Source organism: Spea bombifrons, chromosome 11, assembly GCF_027358695.1.
Source record: "Spea bombifrons isolate aSpeBom1 chromosome 11, aSpeBom1.2.pri, whole genome shotgun sequence".
NCBI classification, from domain to species: domain Eukaryota; kingdom Metazoa; phylum Chordata; class Amphibia; order Anura; family Pelobatidae; genus Spea; species Spea bombifrons.
The window spans coordinates 37,047,656-37,068,343 of NC_071097.1; the positions used below are offsets into that span (position 1 = coordinate 37,047,656).

General features: G+C 43.5%; 1 protein-coding gene across 1 annotated transcript in view; it reads right to left on the reverse strand.

The window, feature by feature from the left end:
- The window catches only part of ABLIM1 (actin binding LIM protein 1), a 73,336-nt gene that overhangs the window by 46,535 nt on the left and 6,113 nt on the right, over positions 1 to 20,688 (reverse strand). Inside the window, exons 2-4 of the mRNA XM_053451227.1 lie at positions 16,695 to 16,829; positions 8,326 to 8,509; positions 390 to 499 (exon numbers count right to left, since the gene is read on the reverse strand). Of these exons, the coding sequence (XP_053307202.1) occupies positions 390 to 499; positions 8,326 to 8,509; positions 16,695 to 16,829 (429 nt within the window). The remainder of the gene's footprint in view (positions 1 to 389; positions 500 to 8,325; positions 8,510 to 16,694; positions 16,830 to 20,688) is intronic.

Here is a 20,688-nt window from a genome sequence, read left to right on the forward strand (position 1 = left end):
GTCGCGAGTTACTGTAACGCCGCAGAACTCCATACATTGTAACTGCGCTGATTCTGCTAGAACAATGTACAGGGAAGGAACAGACTTCTGAGTCCTCGAGAGGCGTTCCCAATTAATAATAATAATGCTAATAATAATTACAATGATTAGAATAATAATATTGACAGTAAAAATAAGTACATAAGAAGGGTTCCAAATTAATAATAGTAATTACAATGCTAATAATATTAATACGTTCAATAATATGGATAATAATTCTCGTAATATTAAATAGTAATTTTAGTAATATTAGTAATAATAATGATAAAATTAATAATAATAATAATAATAGAATAATAATAGAATAATATTAATAGCATGGCATTAGAAGGCATGGAACGGGCACTCACTGGACGCGGACAGCTCTCTCGGCCCCGGTGACATCGGCTGCGCGGCACAAGCCTGGCAAAGACAATCTCGCCCGTTAAACGTTACGCGGTCGCCGGGGGGGAAGGGGCGTCTGCAGGACAAAGGAGACAAAAACAGAGAAATGCTTATTCTAGTCAATTTAAAGTTTATATATGTAACCGGGACCCTCGCCAAGACCCCCCCCCCGCCGCTGACCGGCGGAGCCCCCGCCAGACAAATATAGCAACAGAGATGGGCTTTCTTCATTGTAAATCGGGAAGGAATAAATGGTAAGAAAATGGTATACCTCTGGACCTTCCATCAGAGCCAGGGGGTCCTAACCAGGGGTATCCATGCCCCTAAAATTAAATTATCAATAAAGGGGGATGGGGAGACATTGAGCAATCCATTGGGGGTCTTTAAGTGTAAAAGGTTTAAGGACCCCTGCACACCATAAACGGGGTCAGCATTAGCAGCAGTACAAGAGCAATATGTCTGTCCCATGCATGTTTAATACCCTCACGGGATTAACCTCTACCACCTCTGCTGGGAGGCTGTTCCACTTATCTACCACCCTCTGATTATTAATTATTACATTCCGTAGCGCCGTTGCAATTTAACAATAACATTAAAATTAACAACATGCACTAATAAAAGTAACATCAACACAAAAAGGGCCCTGCTCTTATGAGCTTACAATCTATTGGGAATTTTATCACATGTTATTTGGGAAAATGTATCCATTGCTGATTGGGTTGAGATGGGCAAAGAGGCGTGAGTGTCCAGCCAATAGGAGGCTCTCGCTATACCCCGCTTCCTTGTCATTGGTTAATCATGGCGTTTAACTCTATATATTCCCTGATATATGTTATATTTATAAATGTGTTTTTGTGGGTATTTAACGTGTATTTTTAGACTTTTGTGGGTTTTTGGGACTGATTTATTACTAAAAAATTTAACATTTCAAATATTAAAATGCCTAAATACCAAATTTGAACGCTCTGCAGCCACTTTCTATTGAGAATTTCTTAATGGAGTCTTTAATAAAACCAGAATTGCAGAATTTGCATCATAAAAAGAGACAGAAAACCATTTTTTTTCATTTAGAAAATAATAAAAATAAATCCGTGCCCAAAAACTGCCCGCTTACCGCGGCTTTAACGGCTTTTTAATGAATGGGTTTCGGGAGGGCTGGTAAAGGGGGTAGAATTTGAGTAATAAATCAGTATTAATGAAAACGAGCCCATTCAGGGACAGCGAGTCCGCCTGGAACACAACGTTTTTTATTCCTCGGATCGCATTAAAGAGAGGTTTTCTGAAATCTCACGCGGTTTTCATTTTTACCCCAGTTGTAGTTTTTCCCCCCATAATATAAAGTTTTCAGGCAGCTGCATATCAGCCGTTTGTATGATTCTCGCTCTGTTATCTGATCCCCGATCTACTAAACACCCCGACTTACATACTGCCTGTGGGGGGCAATAGAATGGCTCGGTCTTATTCACCAAGCCTGACTTTCTGACTAATGAAAGTCTATGGACGACGTTAGGAACAGACTTCACTGCCATAAAGCATCGGCTCAGTGTGGTGCTTTTTCCACCCGAATCCGTGTTCTGGAAGATATTTTCTAAAGGTGGAGAAGCCAAAAATTCTGTGTATTACATAAAATCTGACAGCAGAAAACACCTGTTCAGCACACGCGGAATTCCCAGCACTCTCAGCCAGCATCCTAACCAAGCCAGCTAAACGACCAACTCATCCTCATCCAAGCCGTCCTCTCCTACTGATTCACCTCATCCTCAACCACCGACTAGATTGTAAGCTCCCGGGATCAGTTTGTTATTGTGTCATTTGAATTTATTTTACTCTGTTGTAACAGCGCTCCGGTATCTATAAATAAATGTAATGTAACAGCGCTCCGGTATCTGCTGGCGCTATATAAATAAATGTAATGTAACAGCGCTCCGGTATCTGCTGGCGCTATATAAATAAGTGTAATGTAACAGCGCTCCGGTATCTGCTGGCGCTATATAAATAAATGTAATGTAACATCGCTACGGAATCTGCCGGCGCTATATAAATAAATGTCATGTAACAGCGCTCCGGTATCTGCCGGCGCTATATAAATAAATGTAATGTAACAGCGCTCCGGTATCTGCTGGCGCTATATAAATAAATGTAATGTAACAGCGCTCCGGTATCTGCTGGCGCTATATAAATAAATGTAATGTAACAGCGCTCCGGTATCTGCTGGCGCTATATAAATAAATGTAATGTAACAGCGCTCCGGTATCTGCTGGCGCTATATAAATAAGTGTAATGTAACAGCGCTCCGGTATCTGCTGGCGCTATATAAATAAATGTAATGTAACATCGCTACGGAATCTGCCGGCGCTATATAAATAAATATAATGTAACAGCGCTACGGAATCTGCCGGCTCTATATAAATAAATGTAATGTAACAGCGCTACGGAATCTGCCGGCGCTATATAAATAAATGTAATGTAACAGCGCTACGGAATATGCCGGCGCTATATAAATAAATGTAATGTAACATCGCTACGGAATCTGCCGGCTCTATATAAATAAATGTAATGTAACAGCGCTCCGGTATCTGCTGGCGCTATAGAAATAAATGTAATGTAACAGCGCTCCGGTATCTGCTGGCGCTATATAAATAAATGTAATGTAACAGCGCTCCGGTATCTGCCGGCGCTATATAAATAAATGTAATGTAACAGCGCTGCGGTATCTGCTGGCGCTATATAAATAAATGTAATGTAACAGCGCTCCGGTATCTATAAATAAATGTAATGTAACAGCGCTCCGGTATCTGCTGGCGCTATATAAATAAATGTAATGTAACAGCGCTCCGGTATCTGCTGGCGCTATATAAATAAATGTAATGTAACAGCGCTCCGGTATCTGCTGGCGCTATATAAATAAGTGTAATGTAACAGCGCTCCGGTATCTGCTGGCGCTATATAAATAAATGTAATGTAACAGCGCTCCGGTATCTGCTGGCGCTATATAAATAAATGTAATGTAACATCGCTACGGAATCTGCTGGCGCTATATAAATAAATGTAATGTAACATCGCTACGGAATCTGCCGGCGCTATATAAATAAATATAATGTAACAGCGCTACGGAATCTGCCGGCTCTATATAAATAAATGTAATGTAACAGCGCTCCGGTATCTGCTGGCGCTATATAAATAAATGTAATGTAACAGCGCTCCGGTATCTGCTGGCGCTATATAAATAAATGTAATGTAACAGCGCTCCGGTATCTGCTGACGCTATAGAAATAAATGTAATGTAACAGCGCTCCGGTATCTGCTGGCGCTATATAAATAAATGTAATGTAACCGCGCTCCGGTATCTGCCGGCGCTATATAAATAAATGTAATGTAACAGCGCTCCGGTATCTGCCGGCGCTATATAAATAAATGTAATGTAACAGCGCTCCGGTATCTGCCGGCGCTATATAAATAAATGTAATGTAACAGCGCTACGGAATCTGCCGGCGCTATATAAATAAATGTAATGTAACAGCGCTATGGAATCTGCTGGCGCTATATAAATAAATGTAATGTAACAGCGCTCCGGTATCTGCTGGCGCTATATAAATAAATGTAATGTAACACCGCTCCGGTATCTGCTGGCGCTATATAAATAAATGTAATGTAACAGCGCTCCGGAATCTGCCGGCGCTATATAAATAAATGTCATGTAACAGCGCTCCGGAATCTGCCGGCGCTATATAAATAAATGTAATGTAACAGCGCTCCGGTATCTGCCGGCGCTATATAAATAAATGTAATGTAACAGCGCTCCGGTATCTGCCGGCGCTATATAAATAAATGTAATGTAACAGCGCTCCGGTATCTGCTGGCGCTATATAAATAAATGTAATGTAACAGCGCTCCGGTATCTGCCGGCGCTATATAAATAAATGTAATGTAACAGCGCTCCGGTATCTGCCGGCGCTATATAAATAAATGTAATGTAACATCGCTATGGTATCTGCTGGCGCTATATAAATAAATGTAATGTAACAGCGCTACGGAATCTGCTGGCGCTATATAAATAAATGTAATGTAACAGCGCTATGGTATCTGCCGGCGCTATATAAATAAATGTAATGTAACAGCGCTCCGGTATCTGCTTGCGCTATATAAATAAATGTAATGTAACAGCGCTCCGGTATCTGCTGGCGCTATATAAATAAATGTAATGTAACATCGCTATGGTATCTGCTGGCGCTATATAAATAAATGTAATGTAACATCGCTACGGAATCTGCTGGCGCTATATAAATAAATGTCATGTAACAGCGCTACGGAATCTGCTGGCGCTATATAAATAAATGTCATGTAACAGCGCTCCGGTATCTGCCGGCGCTATATAAATAAATGTAATGTAACAGCGCTACGGAATCTGCCGGCGCTATATAAATAAATGTAATGTAACAGCGCTCCGGTATCTGCTTGCGCTATATAAATAAATGTAATGTAACAGCGCTCCGGTATCTGCTGGCGCTATATAAATAAATGTAATGTAACATCGCTATGGTATCTGCTGGCGCTATATAAATAAATGTAATGTAACAGCGCTACGGAATCTGCTGGCGCTATATAAATAAATGTCATGTAACAGCGCTCCGGTATCTGCCGGCGCTATATAAATAAATGTAATGTAACAGCGCTCCGGTATCTGCTGGCGCTATATAAATAAATGTAATGTAACAGCGCTCCGGTATCTGCTGGGGCTATATAAATAAATGTAATGTAACACCGCTCCGGTATCTGCTGGCGCTATATAAATAAATGTAATGTAACAGCGCTCCGGTATCTGCTGGCGCTATATAAATAAATGTAATGTAACAGCGCTCCGGTATCTGCTGGCGTTATATAAATAAATGTAATGTAACAGCGCTATGGTATCTGCCGGCGCTATATAAATAAATGTAATGTAACAGCGCTATGGTATCTGCCGGCGCTATATAAATACATGGAATGCGGACTTATATCTGTGGGCCGGCAGTTAGTAACTATAAAGGGACGCTCCCTTCTCTTACACGTATGTGTACCGTGTTCAGTCCCCGAGGCGTGTTCTCCGTAACACACGTGTTACATTCCTCAGGCCGATTGCTGCTGAATGCACGGGGCTGGCCAGGCGTACGTAAAGCGGTTTTATCTCGCCGGGCGCTTATAGAAGAGCAGAGAGATAAAACCAGCTGCGAGCTTCTGAGCCAAAAAAACATCTCAGATAACAAAATATTTCTAATATCTGGTGAGATAAGAATTCTAAATTCAGCACCCGGTGATCCTCGCTCTGCAAACAACACAGCCGGGGACGGAGGCTCTTCCCGAGCCAGCATCCAAACGCAAAAGCTTAAAAGCCTGTGCTGGAGTAAAAGGGTGGTAGATAAGTGGTATAGCCTCCCAGCAGAAGTGGTAGAGGTTAATACAGTGAGGGGATTTAAACATCGGTTGGCTGTTGGGCTAACGTGAATATATCTATTATTCTTAAAATAACACAAAAGACTCCTAACACCGGAGATGCTTCACCCACCACAGCGCATCACAGCAGAGCACCATATGGGAGAACTAAACGCTCCTGCAAACACCCTGACTCCTTATCATACTGCCTGTGGGGGGAAATAGAATGACTCACTCTAAATCACCCAGTGGGACACACTAACTAATGAAAGTCTATGGAGGAACGGACTTCATTAGCATCGCCATAAAGCATCAGCTCAGTGTGGTGTTTGAGCCGGGAAAGTCACCCAAAAATATCACATGACTGACAGCGACGGCGGCTCCAGGGCTGCAGATAAAAGGAGTTTACTGTATACAGCGCTGGGGGTTATATTACTGTATACAGCGCTGGGGGGTTATATTACTGTATACAGCGCTGGGGGGTTATATTACTGTATACAGCGCTGGGGGTTATATTACTGTATACAGCGCTGGGGGGTTATATTACTGTATACAGCGCTGGGGGTTATATTACTGTATACAGTGCTGGGGGTTATATTACTGTATACAGCGCTGGGGGTTATATTACTGTATACAGCGCTGGGGGGGTATATTACTGTATACAGCGCTGGGGGTTATATTACTGTATACAGCGGTGGGGGTTATATTACTGTATACAGCGCTGAGGGTTATATTACTGTATACAGTGCTGGGGGTTATATTACTGTATACAGCGCTGGGGGTTATATTACTGTATACAGCGCCGGGGGGTTATATTACTGTATACAGCGCTGGGGGGGTATATTACTGTATACAGCGCTGGGGGGTTATATTACTGTATACAGCGCTGGGGGTTATATTACTGTATACAGCGCTGGGGGTTATATTACTGTATACAGCGCTGGGGGGTTATATTACGGTATACAGCGCTGGGGGTTATATTACTGTATACAGTGCTGGGGGTTATATTACTGTATACAGCGCTGGGGGTTATATTACTGTATACAGCGCTGGGGGTTATATTACTGTATACAGCGCTGGGGGGTTATATTACTGTATACAGCGCTGGGGGTTATATTACTGTATACAGCGCTGGGGGTTATATTACTGTATACAGCGCTGGAGGTTATATTACTGTATACAGCGCTGGGGGGTTATATTACGGTATACAGCGCTGGGGGTTATATTACTGTATACAGTGCTGGGGGTTATATTACTGTATACAGCGCTGGGGGGTATATTACTGTATACAGCGCTGGGGGTTATATTACTGTATACAGCGCTGGGGGGTTATATTACTGTATACAGCGCTGGGGGATTATATTACTGTATACAGTGCTGGGGGTTATATTACTGTATACAGTGCTGGGGGGGTTATATTACTGTATACAGTGCTGGGGGTTATATTACTGTATACAGCGCTGGGGTTATATTACTGTATACAGCGCTGGGGGGTTATATTACTGTATACAGCGCTGGGGGTTATATTACTGTATACAGCGCTGGGGGTTATATTACTGTATACAGCGCTGGGGGTTATATTACTGTATACAGCGCTGGGGGTTATATTACTGTATACAGCGCTGGGGGGTTATATTACTGTATACAGCACTGGGGGGTTATATTACTGTATACAGTGCTGGGGGTTATATTACTGTATACAGCGCTGGGGGTTATATTACTGTATACAGCGCTGGGGGGTTATATTACTGTATAGGTGGGGGTTATATTACTGTATACAGTGCTGGGGGGTTATATTACTGTATACAGCGCTGGGGGGTTATATTACTGTATAGATCGCTGGGGGTTATATTACTGTATACAGCGCTGGGGGTTATATTACTGTATACAGCGCTGGGGGGTTATATTACTGTATACAGCACTGGGGTTATATTACTGTATACAGCGCTGGGGGTTATATTACTGTATACAGTGCTGGGGGTTATATTACTGTATACAGCGCTGGGGGGCTGTATTACTGTATACAGCGCTGGGGGGTTATATTACTGTATACAGCGCTGGGGGGTTATATTACTGTATACAGCACTGGGGGATATATTACTGTATACAGCACTGGGGGTTATATTACTGTATACAGCGCTGGGGGTTATATTACTGTATACAGCACTGGGGGTTATATTACTGTATACAGCGCTGGGGGTTATATTACTGTATACAGCGCTGGGGGGTTATATTACTGTATACAGCGCTGGGGGTTATATTACTGTATACAGCGCTGGGGGGTTATATTACTGTATACAGCACTGGGGTTATATTACTGTATACAGCGCTGGGGGTTATATTACTGTATACAGTGCTGGGGGTTATATTACTGTATACAGCGCTGGGGGTTATATTACTGTATACAGCGCTGGGGATATATTTTGTATACAGCGCTGGGGATATATTTTGTATACAGCGCTGGGGGTTGGGGGGTTCTCATCGGTTACTCACTTGCAGGCGGTGCAGGCGAAGCAGTCGGGGTGGTAAGTCTTCCCTAACGCGGTGACAACTTCTCCCTCCACGAATTCCCCGCAGCCGCTGCAGCGCGTCCCGTACATGCGCTGGTAATCCAAGGTGCACAGATACTCCCCGTTCTTGATAAAGAAGCCTCCTTGGGCCAAGTCGCAGCCGCAGACTACAGAAGGAAAATAAGCAAAGCATGAGATACGGGAAGTATAAAGTAGTATGAAGTATAATCTGCCGGGTTCAGAGGACTCAGCAGTCTCCAGGCAGGGAGCAGAGACGCTCCACTCATCCTGCAGACGGCAGATTCACTCCCACTAACCTCAGCTCGTTAATAAAAAAGGTGAATACGGGGAGTTTAATCAAAGCAAATATTATAAATCGGAATAATAAACGTCTTATTGTCTCGAATGAATCGATTCTTTGTAACAGCGATAATTATCGGTCATTAAACTCCCATCACACACGCTGGGTGTAACAAAACATCCGCGCCTCATGCGCAACCCGCGGCCGATACAATAGACTTTGTGTCTCCCAATTAAAGGGACAGAAGCGACACAAAATATTTTGCTTCTGTTTCTTTTACTTTGAACGTTGAGGTTACACGCAGGGACTCAAAAGGAGAAACGGGGGAAAAGTCTGCATTTTCTGTGACTTCGCGTTAAACAATGACAGAGCGCCGGCTCCGAGCTCGTAAATCACTGCGCAGGAGGAAAGCACGTGGGGGGGGGGCAGTAAGACTTTGCTTGTTCCGTTTATCCGCTAAGGGGTTAAACCAGGAACCGGTTTCTATGAAATGATTCCGTCTGCTGCCAATAAAGAGTCAGCTGGAAATATCTGCCAGCCGGGAGTGTTTGGTCTGAATGGAGACACACGGCATATGTCAGCTCCCGAGGCTGCCGGGGACCCCAAAGCTTCCACGTCACTCAGGCTGTAAAATGAGATATTTGCCCCTAATAGATAGATACCCGGGGGTATAAGCGGGGGGGGGGATAATACGCCGCAGATATATCCCCCTTAATCCCTACGTGAGAAGACGAATTCTACAGCTACACGGCCCCTCGGCCCCTGCGTTCGAGGTCGTGGAGACATTTGTAACCGGGCTGGATCCTTTATGAGATCCCTCGTCTGCCTTGGTGTTGGTTTATTGGACGGAACGCTTGCTGTTTACTGAGACGTTGGTGCAAAATCCACAAAATCTACAAAATATGTCTGCAGGGAGTAAATCGCGGCGTTTTGTTTTTTTGTCTGATGTCATACGACCCCCCCCGCGCCGCGGCCTCGGGAACAAACCCCGGCGGGGCAGAAACACGGGGTTTTAGGGGGCTGAGAACGAGAACATTTAGATTTTAGGGCAATTTTGCAAGCATTTTAAGAACATTTTAAAAACAGTAACAAAAGTAACAATAATAACAACACTAATAAAAATAATCACAATAATCACATAGTAACAAAAGTAACAATAACAACAATAATCACAACAATAACAATAATAACAATAATCACAGAGTAACAGAGTAATAGGCGGGGAAAAGACCTAAAAACATAATTTTCAGTATTTAATATTTATGTTAAGTCGCAAACCAGGGACCCCCGAAATAACGGGTTATATTCAATCAATAGTGCACCACCGGGATAACTCACATGCACGCCCTCCTGTCTTAGAGTGTAAGCTCTGCAGGCTAGTGCCCTGTATTCAGTATAACTTCATGTTTTGCGGTTATTTTATGAAGTGACCGGCAGCAAAGTACCTGAATCAGCTTCCTTGTTTCCAAAGAGTGCGGCGGACGTGCGCAAACAAGTGGACGGCTTCCATTAACCCCTTCACACCAGCCACTCAGCGAGCTGCAAGCCGCTTCTATCCATCTACATACAACCCAAGTCTCCCGCCGCCGGTGACAGGGACCCGTCGTGTTTTATTTTATTTCCATTCCATTCGCTGGCTCTGGACGTTCTGCTCCGCGCCCATCACATAAAACACTCGTTAATAATAATAATAATAATAATAATAACAGAAGCTGCCGGCAGACGCCCTTCTCCTTAACACGACGGGTTATCCGGTGCCAGCTAGATTCACCCGCTGCACATAAAGCATTCGCTATAAAACCCCCTGAAAATGTTCTGCAGCCTTATATCTCCTTTTATATATATGTTCATATTTACTTTACTGAGAGGGTGGTAGATAAGAGGAACAGCCTCCAAGCAGAGGTGGTAGAGGGTATTACAGCGAGGGGATTAAACATGCATGGGATAGACATACGGCTCCTGAATCTAAGACGAGACCAACGACTGATTAAGGTTTGAGTCTTTACAGCAGGAGAAACGGGCAACTAGACGGGGGCCGATTTGCCCACAGGGTCTATGTTTTTGTTTAGATTTCTCTGGCCTTTTTTTTAGATTATTTACCCCATTCTCAACGCTTCATCATGACTGATATAATTATATATAATATATATGATATAATATATTATATGTAGAATTATTTACCCTGGGGATTCACAGCTGGGGTATTAGTCTCCTGGGGCGGCCCAATAGCTATTGATGTGCTCAGTAATCTATGCCGGGCACTCTGACAGCTCAGAGCCCTAAGCAAACCCTCAACATCCCCCAGCGCTTTGTGATGGAAACTTCAAAAATACCGATGACTTCTGGGAACTTTCCTACCCCCGACACCAAATGCCCCCATTCCATGATTATTAAAATCAGCTGCAGTAAAAGGCATCACAACCCGCAAAGCAGACTGCAGAACATTATTATTGAGGTATATAGCGCCATCATATTCCGTAGCGCTGTACAGCGGCCAAGCAGGACACAAAAAGATCCATCAACGAGATTTTTTAATCACTTTTTACATTTATAGCCCCGATTGATTTTAATACGAAAAATGTTTTACCGGCCCTTTAACAATAACTCGGACACAAGGATTGCACATCCCCTGGCTCAGAAGGGGTTAAAGTTTCAGACGCTCAGCAGCGAGCGGGTTATTTTATTATCGGTCAGACGATTCGCAGACGTCGTTACCGCTGGCGTAATAAATCCGCCTGTCCGGAAAGGCCTGCCGGTTTAATCGAGCGGTTATTGATCTTCATCCATTTCTGTTTCTCCTTTAAAAGGCTAATGGAGAGACGGACGAGAACTCAGCAAAAAAACAGCAACGTCTGCTCTTCGATTTTATTTGGCATTACAGGAAAAAACTCAGCAATTTAATCAGGGGATTCTTAAATGTCACATGACACAAAGGCACACACTGCTAGGATGCTATTATTATTATTGTTGTTATTGTTATTAAGCTTTGTTCAGGGTAACATTTATATCTCATGTGAGTGGGTGGGGCAAGGTACTAATAGAGGAGGGTGTGGCTATCATTAAACCCCACCCATTGTAGTCCGTAATGCCCGTCATGCACGTCCTGCCTGGTTTAGTTTGATGGGAGTGATAGAATATGGCGGAGCGTGGGGATCATACGCCGTCCAGAAGCGTCCCGGGCTAAAGTGAAACATTGTTTTATTGTAAATATTGTTTCTTTAAAGTTATTCAAAAAGAAATAAATATATATTTGTTATTAAATGTAATTTACAAAAGTGCCCCCCCCAGCAGCAATATGCTCAGACCTCTGTATCCATAGGGGGTCTTTTTACCAAAAATAATAGAATATGATGTTTCCCAAAAAGCCGATTCTTCCAGTCTCGTTAAATGATTTTCCAGGTGATTTCTGTGACTCTTTCATCAGTTGCCCCAGGCCCCTCCGCACGCCCTATCATCCGGGCAAAAGCAATTATATCCAACCTGAGCTGCCACGAGATAATAACCCCCCCCCGGCCCCCGGCCCTTAAATATCCGCTTCATGTCAGCAACTTCAAATTAATCCCAATTTCCCAAAAGCTACAAAGATTCCTGAGGTTTGGGGGGGGGGGACAGCCCCCGATGAATGAACTGACGTGGATTTATTGCTCCGAGTTATGTAATCGGGGTTAATCATCACGAGCCGCTGTAACCGAGACACCGATACGGGACGCGATGTCAACGGAAATAACCTGTTTGCCTTCAGATGTATAAATTAATATATAAAATACATTATTATTATTATTATTACTGTTATCATATTATTATTATTATCATCATTATTATTATTACTATTACCGTATTTATTATTATTCAGGAAATGAAATCAAGTTTTTATCTTATTCACTGATTATTCTATAAAATTATTTGGGTGGATTTTATATCAAGTATGAGATGTTGGGCTGTACACCTCCCACATGTCCCAGTTTACTTTGGCCAGTCCCTCTTCCAAACCCCCGCACCCAAATAATGTATTTATTTCCCCCGTCTCCTGCTGTTTCTATACACATTATCGGGGCTGTTAGGGCTGTAGAACCCTGCAATCCCCTCATACCCTGTTTATAAATGACGTGTCTTGGGATGCTGATGCTGCCCTCATCACCGACACAACATTCTGTATCTGCTGGGGGGGTTTCAGGGGCCACAGCCTTAAATCTATTTCTGCCCCCCCCTCGGAATCTCTCGGGTTCGTTAAACATGGATCAGTCCCTCTACGGATCACATTTTCTGGATGTATCCAAGGTCACCCGACTTAAAATCAATTCACAGCAAACAGATCCTCGTCAGAGCCGGACACGTTATCCTCGCCCGATTACCATGCTTCAGGTACGCATGAACCATCGGCCCCCGGCGGCCCCCGTCTAGTCTGCCCGTTTCTCCTGCTGTAAAGACTCAAACCTTAATCAGTCGTTGGCCTCGTCTTAGATTCAGGAGCCGTATGTCTATCCCATGTGTGTTTAATCCCCTCACTGAATTACCCTCTACCACCTCTGCCGGGAGGCTGTTCCACTTATCTAGCATCCTCTCAGCATTTCTCTGCTTGGGTCCAGCTGTGTATGGATGGAGACGTTAGGAGCTCCATGTTTAAAACTTCTGTAAAACGTCCTTTCCTATGAATTTGTACCGCGTTATGGACTATGTTGCCTCCTTTCTAGTATAAAGGATGTTTTTATTAATGGGATTGCAGCTGATTATAATCGCAGGGAGTGATAAATATTTAACTGCAGTTTGAAGTTGGTGCATTTTTAAAATTAATTTTAAAAAAAAGATTTTAAATAGGAATTTGGCCAAAATAGTGAAAAGTTTAATTTATTCCCAAATATTTTCTATATTTTCAGAGCGTCCCTGCGAAGGCGGAGATGGTCCGGTCCGGGTAAATTCATCTTTTCGTCCTTCTGGAAACATGAAACCGATGGAATTTTTGCTTTCGCGTTCTTTGGGGGCTGATGTAATTTTTATCGCTGTTATTGTTGCGCGTCAGAAATGTGATGAATGCGTCGGCCCACGCCGGTGACAAACGTCGGCCCCCGGAGCTCGGGATCGAGTGTCATTCTGCGACAGATCCGTTGTAGGCTCTACGAATCCGAACGGAACAAGCGAAAGGTTTGCTGCGAGTTTAGACGCTAAACGCCGATGCCTAGAATCCAGCGGCTGATCCAACGTAACCAATAGGAAGCGGCGATCCGGCGTCAGGTCATCGTCTCCCTGTCTCCTAATGGATGGGATAATGGAGCCTGCGCCGGCAGCGTCCCTCCACACCTTCATCCCCTTCCATTCAATTAGCTAATCCCATTCGCACAAATGATGTTTGAGCTCCGACGAGACCGCCGTCCACAGACGTCCCACCACGCTCTCTATCCGTGGCCCACGCGCTTGGTCCGGGGTCTTTGTTCGATTCAGCTGTCGAGTGCACGGAATTCCTGGCATTTCTCTTCCCGGAGCGCGGCTCCCTCCCTTGGGGAGAAGAAGCGATATTTCTGGTACTTGTGTCCTTTACCGGCTCTTAGCCAGAAGCTAAAATTAGAGACGCTCTCGCTGTCCCTTCTGCCCTTCGTGCGCAGGAATGTTCATTTATGGGGCGGAAAAAGACGTGGATAAGCGACGAAAAGGAGAGGGATGACTTCTGAGCGCAAGATTCTCGGCTCCGCGAAGTCTAAATGGCAAATAAACTACAATGCTCTAAACTGCAATAATAATAATAATAATTAATAATAATTAATAATAATAATAATAATTAATAATAATAACATTCCCTAATACACTAATAAATGCAAAGAAAGATTCAGCTAATATTTAGCGGTATATCCCATTATTTAATTTAGTATGGTGCAAATTATTATTATTATTATTATTATTATTAGAATTATTATTATATATAATAATACTCTCTATCACACTAATAAATGCAAAGATTCAGCTAATATATGGTGGTATGTCCTATTGTACAGCGCTATTATTTAATTTAGCACAGCGCAAATTATTATTATTGTTTATTTTTATTATTATAATTATTGTTATATAAAATAATAATCAATTTATTATTATTATTATTATTTTAGGCTGGAAAGAGTGGGATATTCTGTAATATAGCACAATGATTGCAGAGACGATATGAAAAATGTCCGCTGCAATATCTTACCCCCGTAGAGGAAGCTCAGAAATGGTCCAGTACCGGAGGAAGTGGTACATGAAAATCTATTTGGATCTCTCTCTCTCTCTGCATTCATCTCTGAAGCCGTTTGCAAAATCACGAGCAGAAATCTTGTGCTGTTTTATCTTTCTGGTTCCCTTTCGGGATCAGATTTCCTGGATTCTGCCTGTCATCATGATGTCATTTTCGTTAAAGGATCCCATCTCCTTTCTTACAATAATTACACCATGACCTGGTCTAAAGGAGATCAAATGATCTATTAATATTAATAACATTAACCAGAGATTTTCTTACATTATTATTATTTTATTTATATCCCACCAACAATTCCCGCAGCGCTTCTTGCAGTCCCTACATTCAAAGTGTCCGACAAAACTAGAACTGACGGACTAAGACGACGCGATACGTTAGGAAAAGATGTCCCTTTAAAACCAACATTTAGTGTTTATTCCTCCATGCCGCGCAAAAACAATTCCCTTTCTACACAAAAGCTGAAACCGATGCAAAGAAAACGCAAACTACGCCGCAGCAAAGGGTTTATTCACTAAAACGCGAGTTATCAACATCACGGAGAGGAAAAATGTCTCATCTCGCTGATGTAACCATTACACCAGAAACCGGCGGCTTATCACTTCATCCAGTGAGATGACATAAACTTTGACATAAACCGTTTAGTGAATACAGCCCTATATCACTATTACCAACCTGTCACATGACCCAGTATGGGGGCGACACCACGGACCCTGTCCCTTTTACCAGCCACTAACTTTACCAGCCGACGGGACAGGAAAATCAATCATAACCAGCCCCATAGCGCCCAGCCTCACACATGTGACATATAGAGCGCCCCTTTAATAACCATAAATACAGCGCCCCCCGTCCGTTATTTATCCAATAGCGCCAGACGATCCTGATGCTTCAACCAATTCCTCTGTCTACCCATTGTACAGCGCTACGGAATAGGATGGTGCTATATATATATATAAATAATCATTATAATCATTTCCCACCCTGACTACTGGAACCCCGTTATCCAGACTCCCCATTTATTGCGCAGGCTGCACTCCCGTTACATACATCAGACAAGAGAAATAAAGACCCTACATGTGATACGCAGCCGTCCCGCGCATGTTTCCAGCACGGTACTTTACACAGCGACCTACCCTGACCTCCCCGCCCCGAGCCCCTGAACCTGCATCTCATGCCCTTTAATCCCCGGATGATCCTTTTAACTCACTCTTCTCTCTCCTTGCGACGCTCTGATCCTCCGGTCCTGACGACAGAGCGGAGCCCTAGGGCTGGAGACCCTCTACCGATACCGGCTTTCCCGCTCCTCGGACCCCCAGCCAAACCCGGCTCTCTATCCTCATCCGGAAACCGCCCCGAGCTGTCGCAGGATCCCCGCAAAGACTACTCGTTCGTGAGACTGACTTTCCGCGAGTCTCTCTCTTACGCTTGTGTTATTTCGCTCCTACCCTCGATAGCCACGCAGCGGGGGCCTCTCAGAAACCCCCCAGGGGGAAAGATAAAGCCTCTTGTGAGCAGAATGCCAGAACTGACAGAGGAAAAAGTGCCGCAGGAAAATATGCAGCGATACAGAGCGGCTCCGATAAGCAGAATCTGCTCCGGACACACATGACGAGAGAGGAATGCGGCCCCCGGGGACGCTGCCCAGCAGGGTGGATGAGAATTCGGGTTCAGCTTCTCCTATAAAAAGGGGTTTCCGCCCCTCTTACGTTTCAAAATACTTCATCGAATTAGAAGAATATTGTTAGATTAATTTAGAACACATTTAATGCCTTTTTATTTCCTGAGTCCCGCACCAGTTGCAGACCCCGGGCTCTGATCTCCATGGCCGCCCTACCTTTGCATATGAAGCATTTGATGTGGAAATGCTTGGACTGGACCCTCAGCACCTCGCCCTTGCAGGGCTCGCCGCATTTCTGGCAGCGGATGACGGGCTTCTCCGCCGATTGCCCCGGATCCTGAGGATGAGCCACTGAAATAAAATAAAAAATAACAAGAATTATTATTATCATAAAAACCAGAAACGCAAGAAAAGGAAACCCCGCAACAAACAGAGCGTCGCCGAGCCAACCAAATCCACATCTTACTGCAGTAAATCCGATGTAATCGCACACAAAGGGTTAATCGTATATACTAAGTAACAGAGTACATATATATTCACACCTTGCATTCTACTAGAGTGTAAGCTCAGCTGAGCGGTGATGATTGTTATGTGATACGTCTTATGTCCTGCATACCAGCTGTACTGCGCCGCGGAATATGATGGCGCTATATGAATAATAATCGGTTAATAATGACCTAAGTAACGTTATTATAAAGCCGGTGTTTGACGAGTGAGCCCTATTGGAACCGCGACCCTTTAACGAATTCATTAAACCCCTTGCACCTGCAGTAATTGCCCCCATGAAGCTCTTTGCCCCCCCCTTTATATATAACTGCAGCTATTGGTAAGCGAGAGGTTAAACGCTGTCTTGTTTATTAATGAATCGATAAGCTGCGCAGGCTGTGAGGGGCTTCCAGAGATGTGGGAATCGGGACCCCCCCGGCTCGGGGGGCTTTAAACGCCGTGTGAAGGGCTCGGTGCGTTAAAACAAAGCGGGATTGTAGAATGAATCCACGTTTCATTACTTCTGTTACTAAAGAGTCTTTCGCTCTCCCTCCCGCTCCATAACTGAAACGCGCTGACCTTTCGGAGAGAAGGTGCATTGTGGGTAAGAGAAGTCCCTATTGTGAGATTGGATTTCACATTAACTGGGAGGAAACGGCAAAACCAATCACTCCGCTGCACCCGGTATTTATAAATACTCATAAACCACGGATCTCCCCGATACCCGATCCAGCGCGGGGGGGGGGTCTCGTGTCCATAGATAGATGGCAAAGCAGGGCAAAAATTACTTTAGTGAGAGTGTAGTAGATATGTGGAACAGCCTCCCAGCAGAAGTGGTAGAGGGTAATACAGTGAGGGGATTAAACATGCATGGGATAGACATATGGCTCCTGACAGAGGTAGAAGCGAGCGGGTCAGCACCGAGCACACCTTAGTGAATAGGCTGCATTATCTCCAATACAGAGCTTTGAGTTTGATGAACTTTTAAGAAAATCCCCATTATTTTTGTTCTGGACCGGACAGCGAAACCGAAACCAAACGCCGCAGTGAAACGCTCCGCCACGGGCGATAATGTTTTATCTCTCCTCCGCAATGACCCCCCCCGCCTGTCACAGGCGTCCACTGCTCCAAAATCAACGCAACGCGTCCCAAAACCAACACGTCCGGCAAAGACCGCGGCCCTCACGGCCCCCGCGGACTTCCAGATCCCGGATCATTAACGTAAAGCATAAGAAAGTAAAAATCTAAATAAAAAAATGCGGCTTTTTGTATAAAAAACAAACTTCAATGAACGTCAAGGCGCAGAATCTCGATATTTATTAACGACGTCACTGAAGAGCGTTCGCCGTTTATGAAGGAAACCAAAAACCAAAATATTCAGGAGAAAAAAAATATTTATTTCATATTTAACAAAGACGCAGAAAAAATGGGTAACTCCGAGCCATGCTGACCGTTTAAGGCCCTCTATGTCCCAAATCTATCGATAGAGACATTATTTTTATATTATTTTTATATATTTGCATTAATTGGTCTTTTTAATTTCAGGGTGAAAAAGTTTCTGTGGGATACAATGAATCAGTCGGCTGAGATGATTTATTGTTTGTTTACTAATGTTTATTTTTGTTATTATTATTTTTGTTATTATTATTATTATTTTGTTATTATTATTATTTTTGTTGTTATTATTATTTTTGTTGTTATTATTTTTGTTGTTATTATTATTATTTTTGTTATTATTATTTTTGTTATTATTATTATTATTTTTGTTGTTATTATTATTTTTGTTGTTATTATTATTATTTTTGTTGTTATTATTATTTTTGTTGTTATTATTATTATTTTTGTTATTATTATTTTTGTTATTATTATTATTATTTTTGTTGTTATTATTATTTTTGTTGTTATTATTTTTGTTGTTATTATTATTATTTTTGTTGTTATAATTTTGTTGTTATTATTTTTGTTATTATTATTATTTTTGTTGTTATTATTTTTGTTATTATTTTTTTTTATTATTATTATTATTTTTGTTGTTATTATTTTTTTTTATTATTATTATTTTTGTTGTTATTATTAGTTTTGTTATTATTATTATTTTTGTTATTATTATTATTATTTTTGTTATTATTATTATTATTATTATTTTTTTTTTATTATTATTATTTTTGTTATTCTTATTCAGAAATTCCAAGTTCCAGGCAGGGAGATAATGAAATTTGTTGCATTATCAGCTATTTTCTCAGCGTTTGTCGCAATGTTAATTATCTTGACGTTGCGATTAAAGCCAAAAGGTAGCCCTAAATCCTTTAACCAGAAGCGGCACACAAATAGGACGCGAGACTCCAGGCCCCCAGCGGCCCCTGTGAGACGCTCTGCGAGAAACGCTGCCTGCCATTGCTTAGTGCCTTGGGGTCCGTGTAAAGCTCGGATCGGGGTTGGCGTGGGGGCCACATCCCAGGGGGTCACTAATGGGTAATACCACTGGGGCAGGCACGAGGGCTCAGCTGTGGGGCAATTACTCTGGGGTCACAAGAGGCGGCGTCTCACGCGATGTTTACAATCTTCCGAGATTCTGAAGTTTTCTGAAGTTTTCTTGGATGCAAGAAAAAGGCATTAAGTTAAAAAACAATGTTTTTTCATACCCCCCATACAATTGGTGGGGGGGCAGCTTTTCCTGATGAGGGGCATTTCCAAGATCTTTGGCATAAAAGATGCCAGCGAGGGAACAAAGGAATCCCCAAATATTTCTGAACAGACCGCGGGTTACTCTCACCGCCGACAAGAGGCAGCCTTCCTGGTCATGGAAGCAAATCCCATCACTCTCAGCCATAGTCCTGGGTGTTTATAAAGTGATTTTGAGGAAGCGTGTCAGCGATAAACTCGGCGCATGTAACAAGTTTGGCGTTATACTGATTCTGTTATAACGCCCTCCGTGCAGAGGTAAGCTTAGAATGATAGGAGTTGGACGGCTACGTTCTGCCCAAATCATTGCCTCATCCCTGCAATGAAAGGAGCACTTATCGCGGCGGGGCAGCCAGGCACATCCGCTGATTCCGCCGGGTGCATTGAAAAGGCAGACGATGCTGACGGCGCTAAAGCCGCCGAGTGAATAGAAACCTCACAGCTCAACACTTTCCCGGGGACCGGATTCACTTTCCAAAGCTGACAGCCCGACGGCGCGATCAAAAAACTCTGCCACAGAGTGATCACAAAACTCTGCCGGCCCTCCACAGCGCGATCACAAAACTCTGCCGGCCCTCCACAGCGTGATCACAAAACTGCCGGCCCTCCACAGTGCGATCACAAAACTCTGCCGGGCCCTCCACAGTGCGATCACAAAACTCTGCTGGGCCCTCCACAGCGCGATCACAAAACTCTGCCGGCCCTCCACAGCGTGATCACAAAACTGCCGGCCCTCCACAGTGCGATCACAAAACTCTGCCGGGCCCTCCACAGCGCGATCACAAAACTCTGCCTGGCTCTCCACAGCGCGATCACAAAACTCTGCTGGGCCCTCCAAAGCGCGATCACAAAACTCTGCCGGCCCTCCACAGCGTGATCACAAAACTCTGCCGGCCCTCCACAGCGTGATCACAAAACTCTGCCGGCCCTCCACAGCGCGATCACAAAACTCTGCCGGCCCTCCACAGCGCGATCACAAAACTCTGCCGGCCCTCCACAGCGTGATCACAAAACTCTGCCGGCCCTCCACAGTGCGATCACA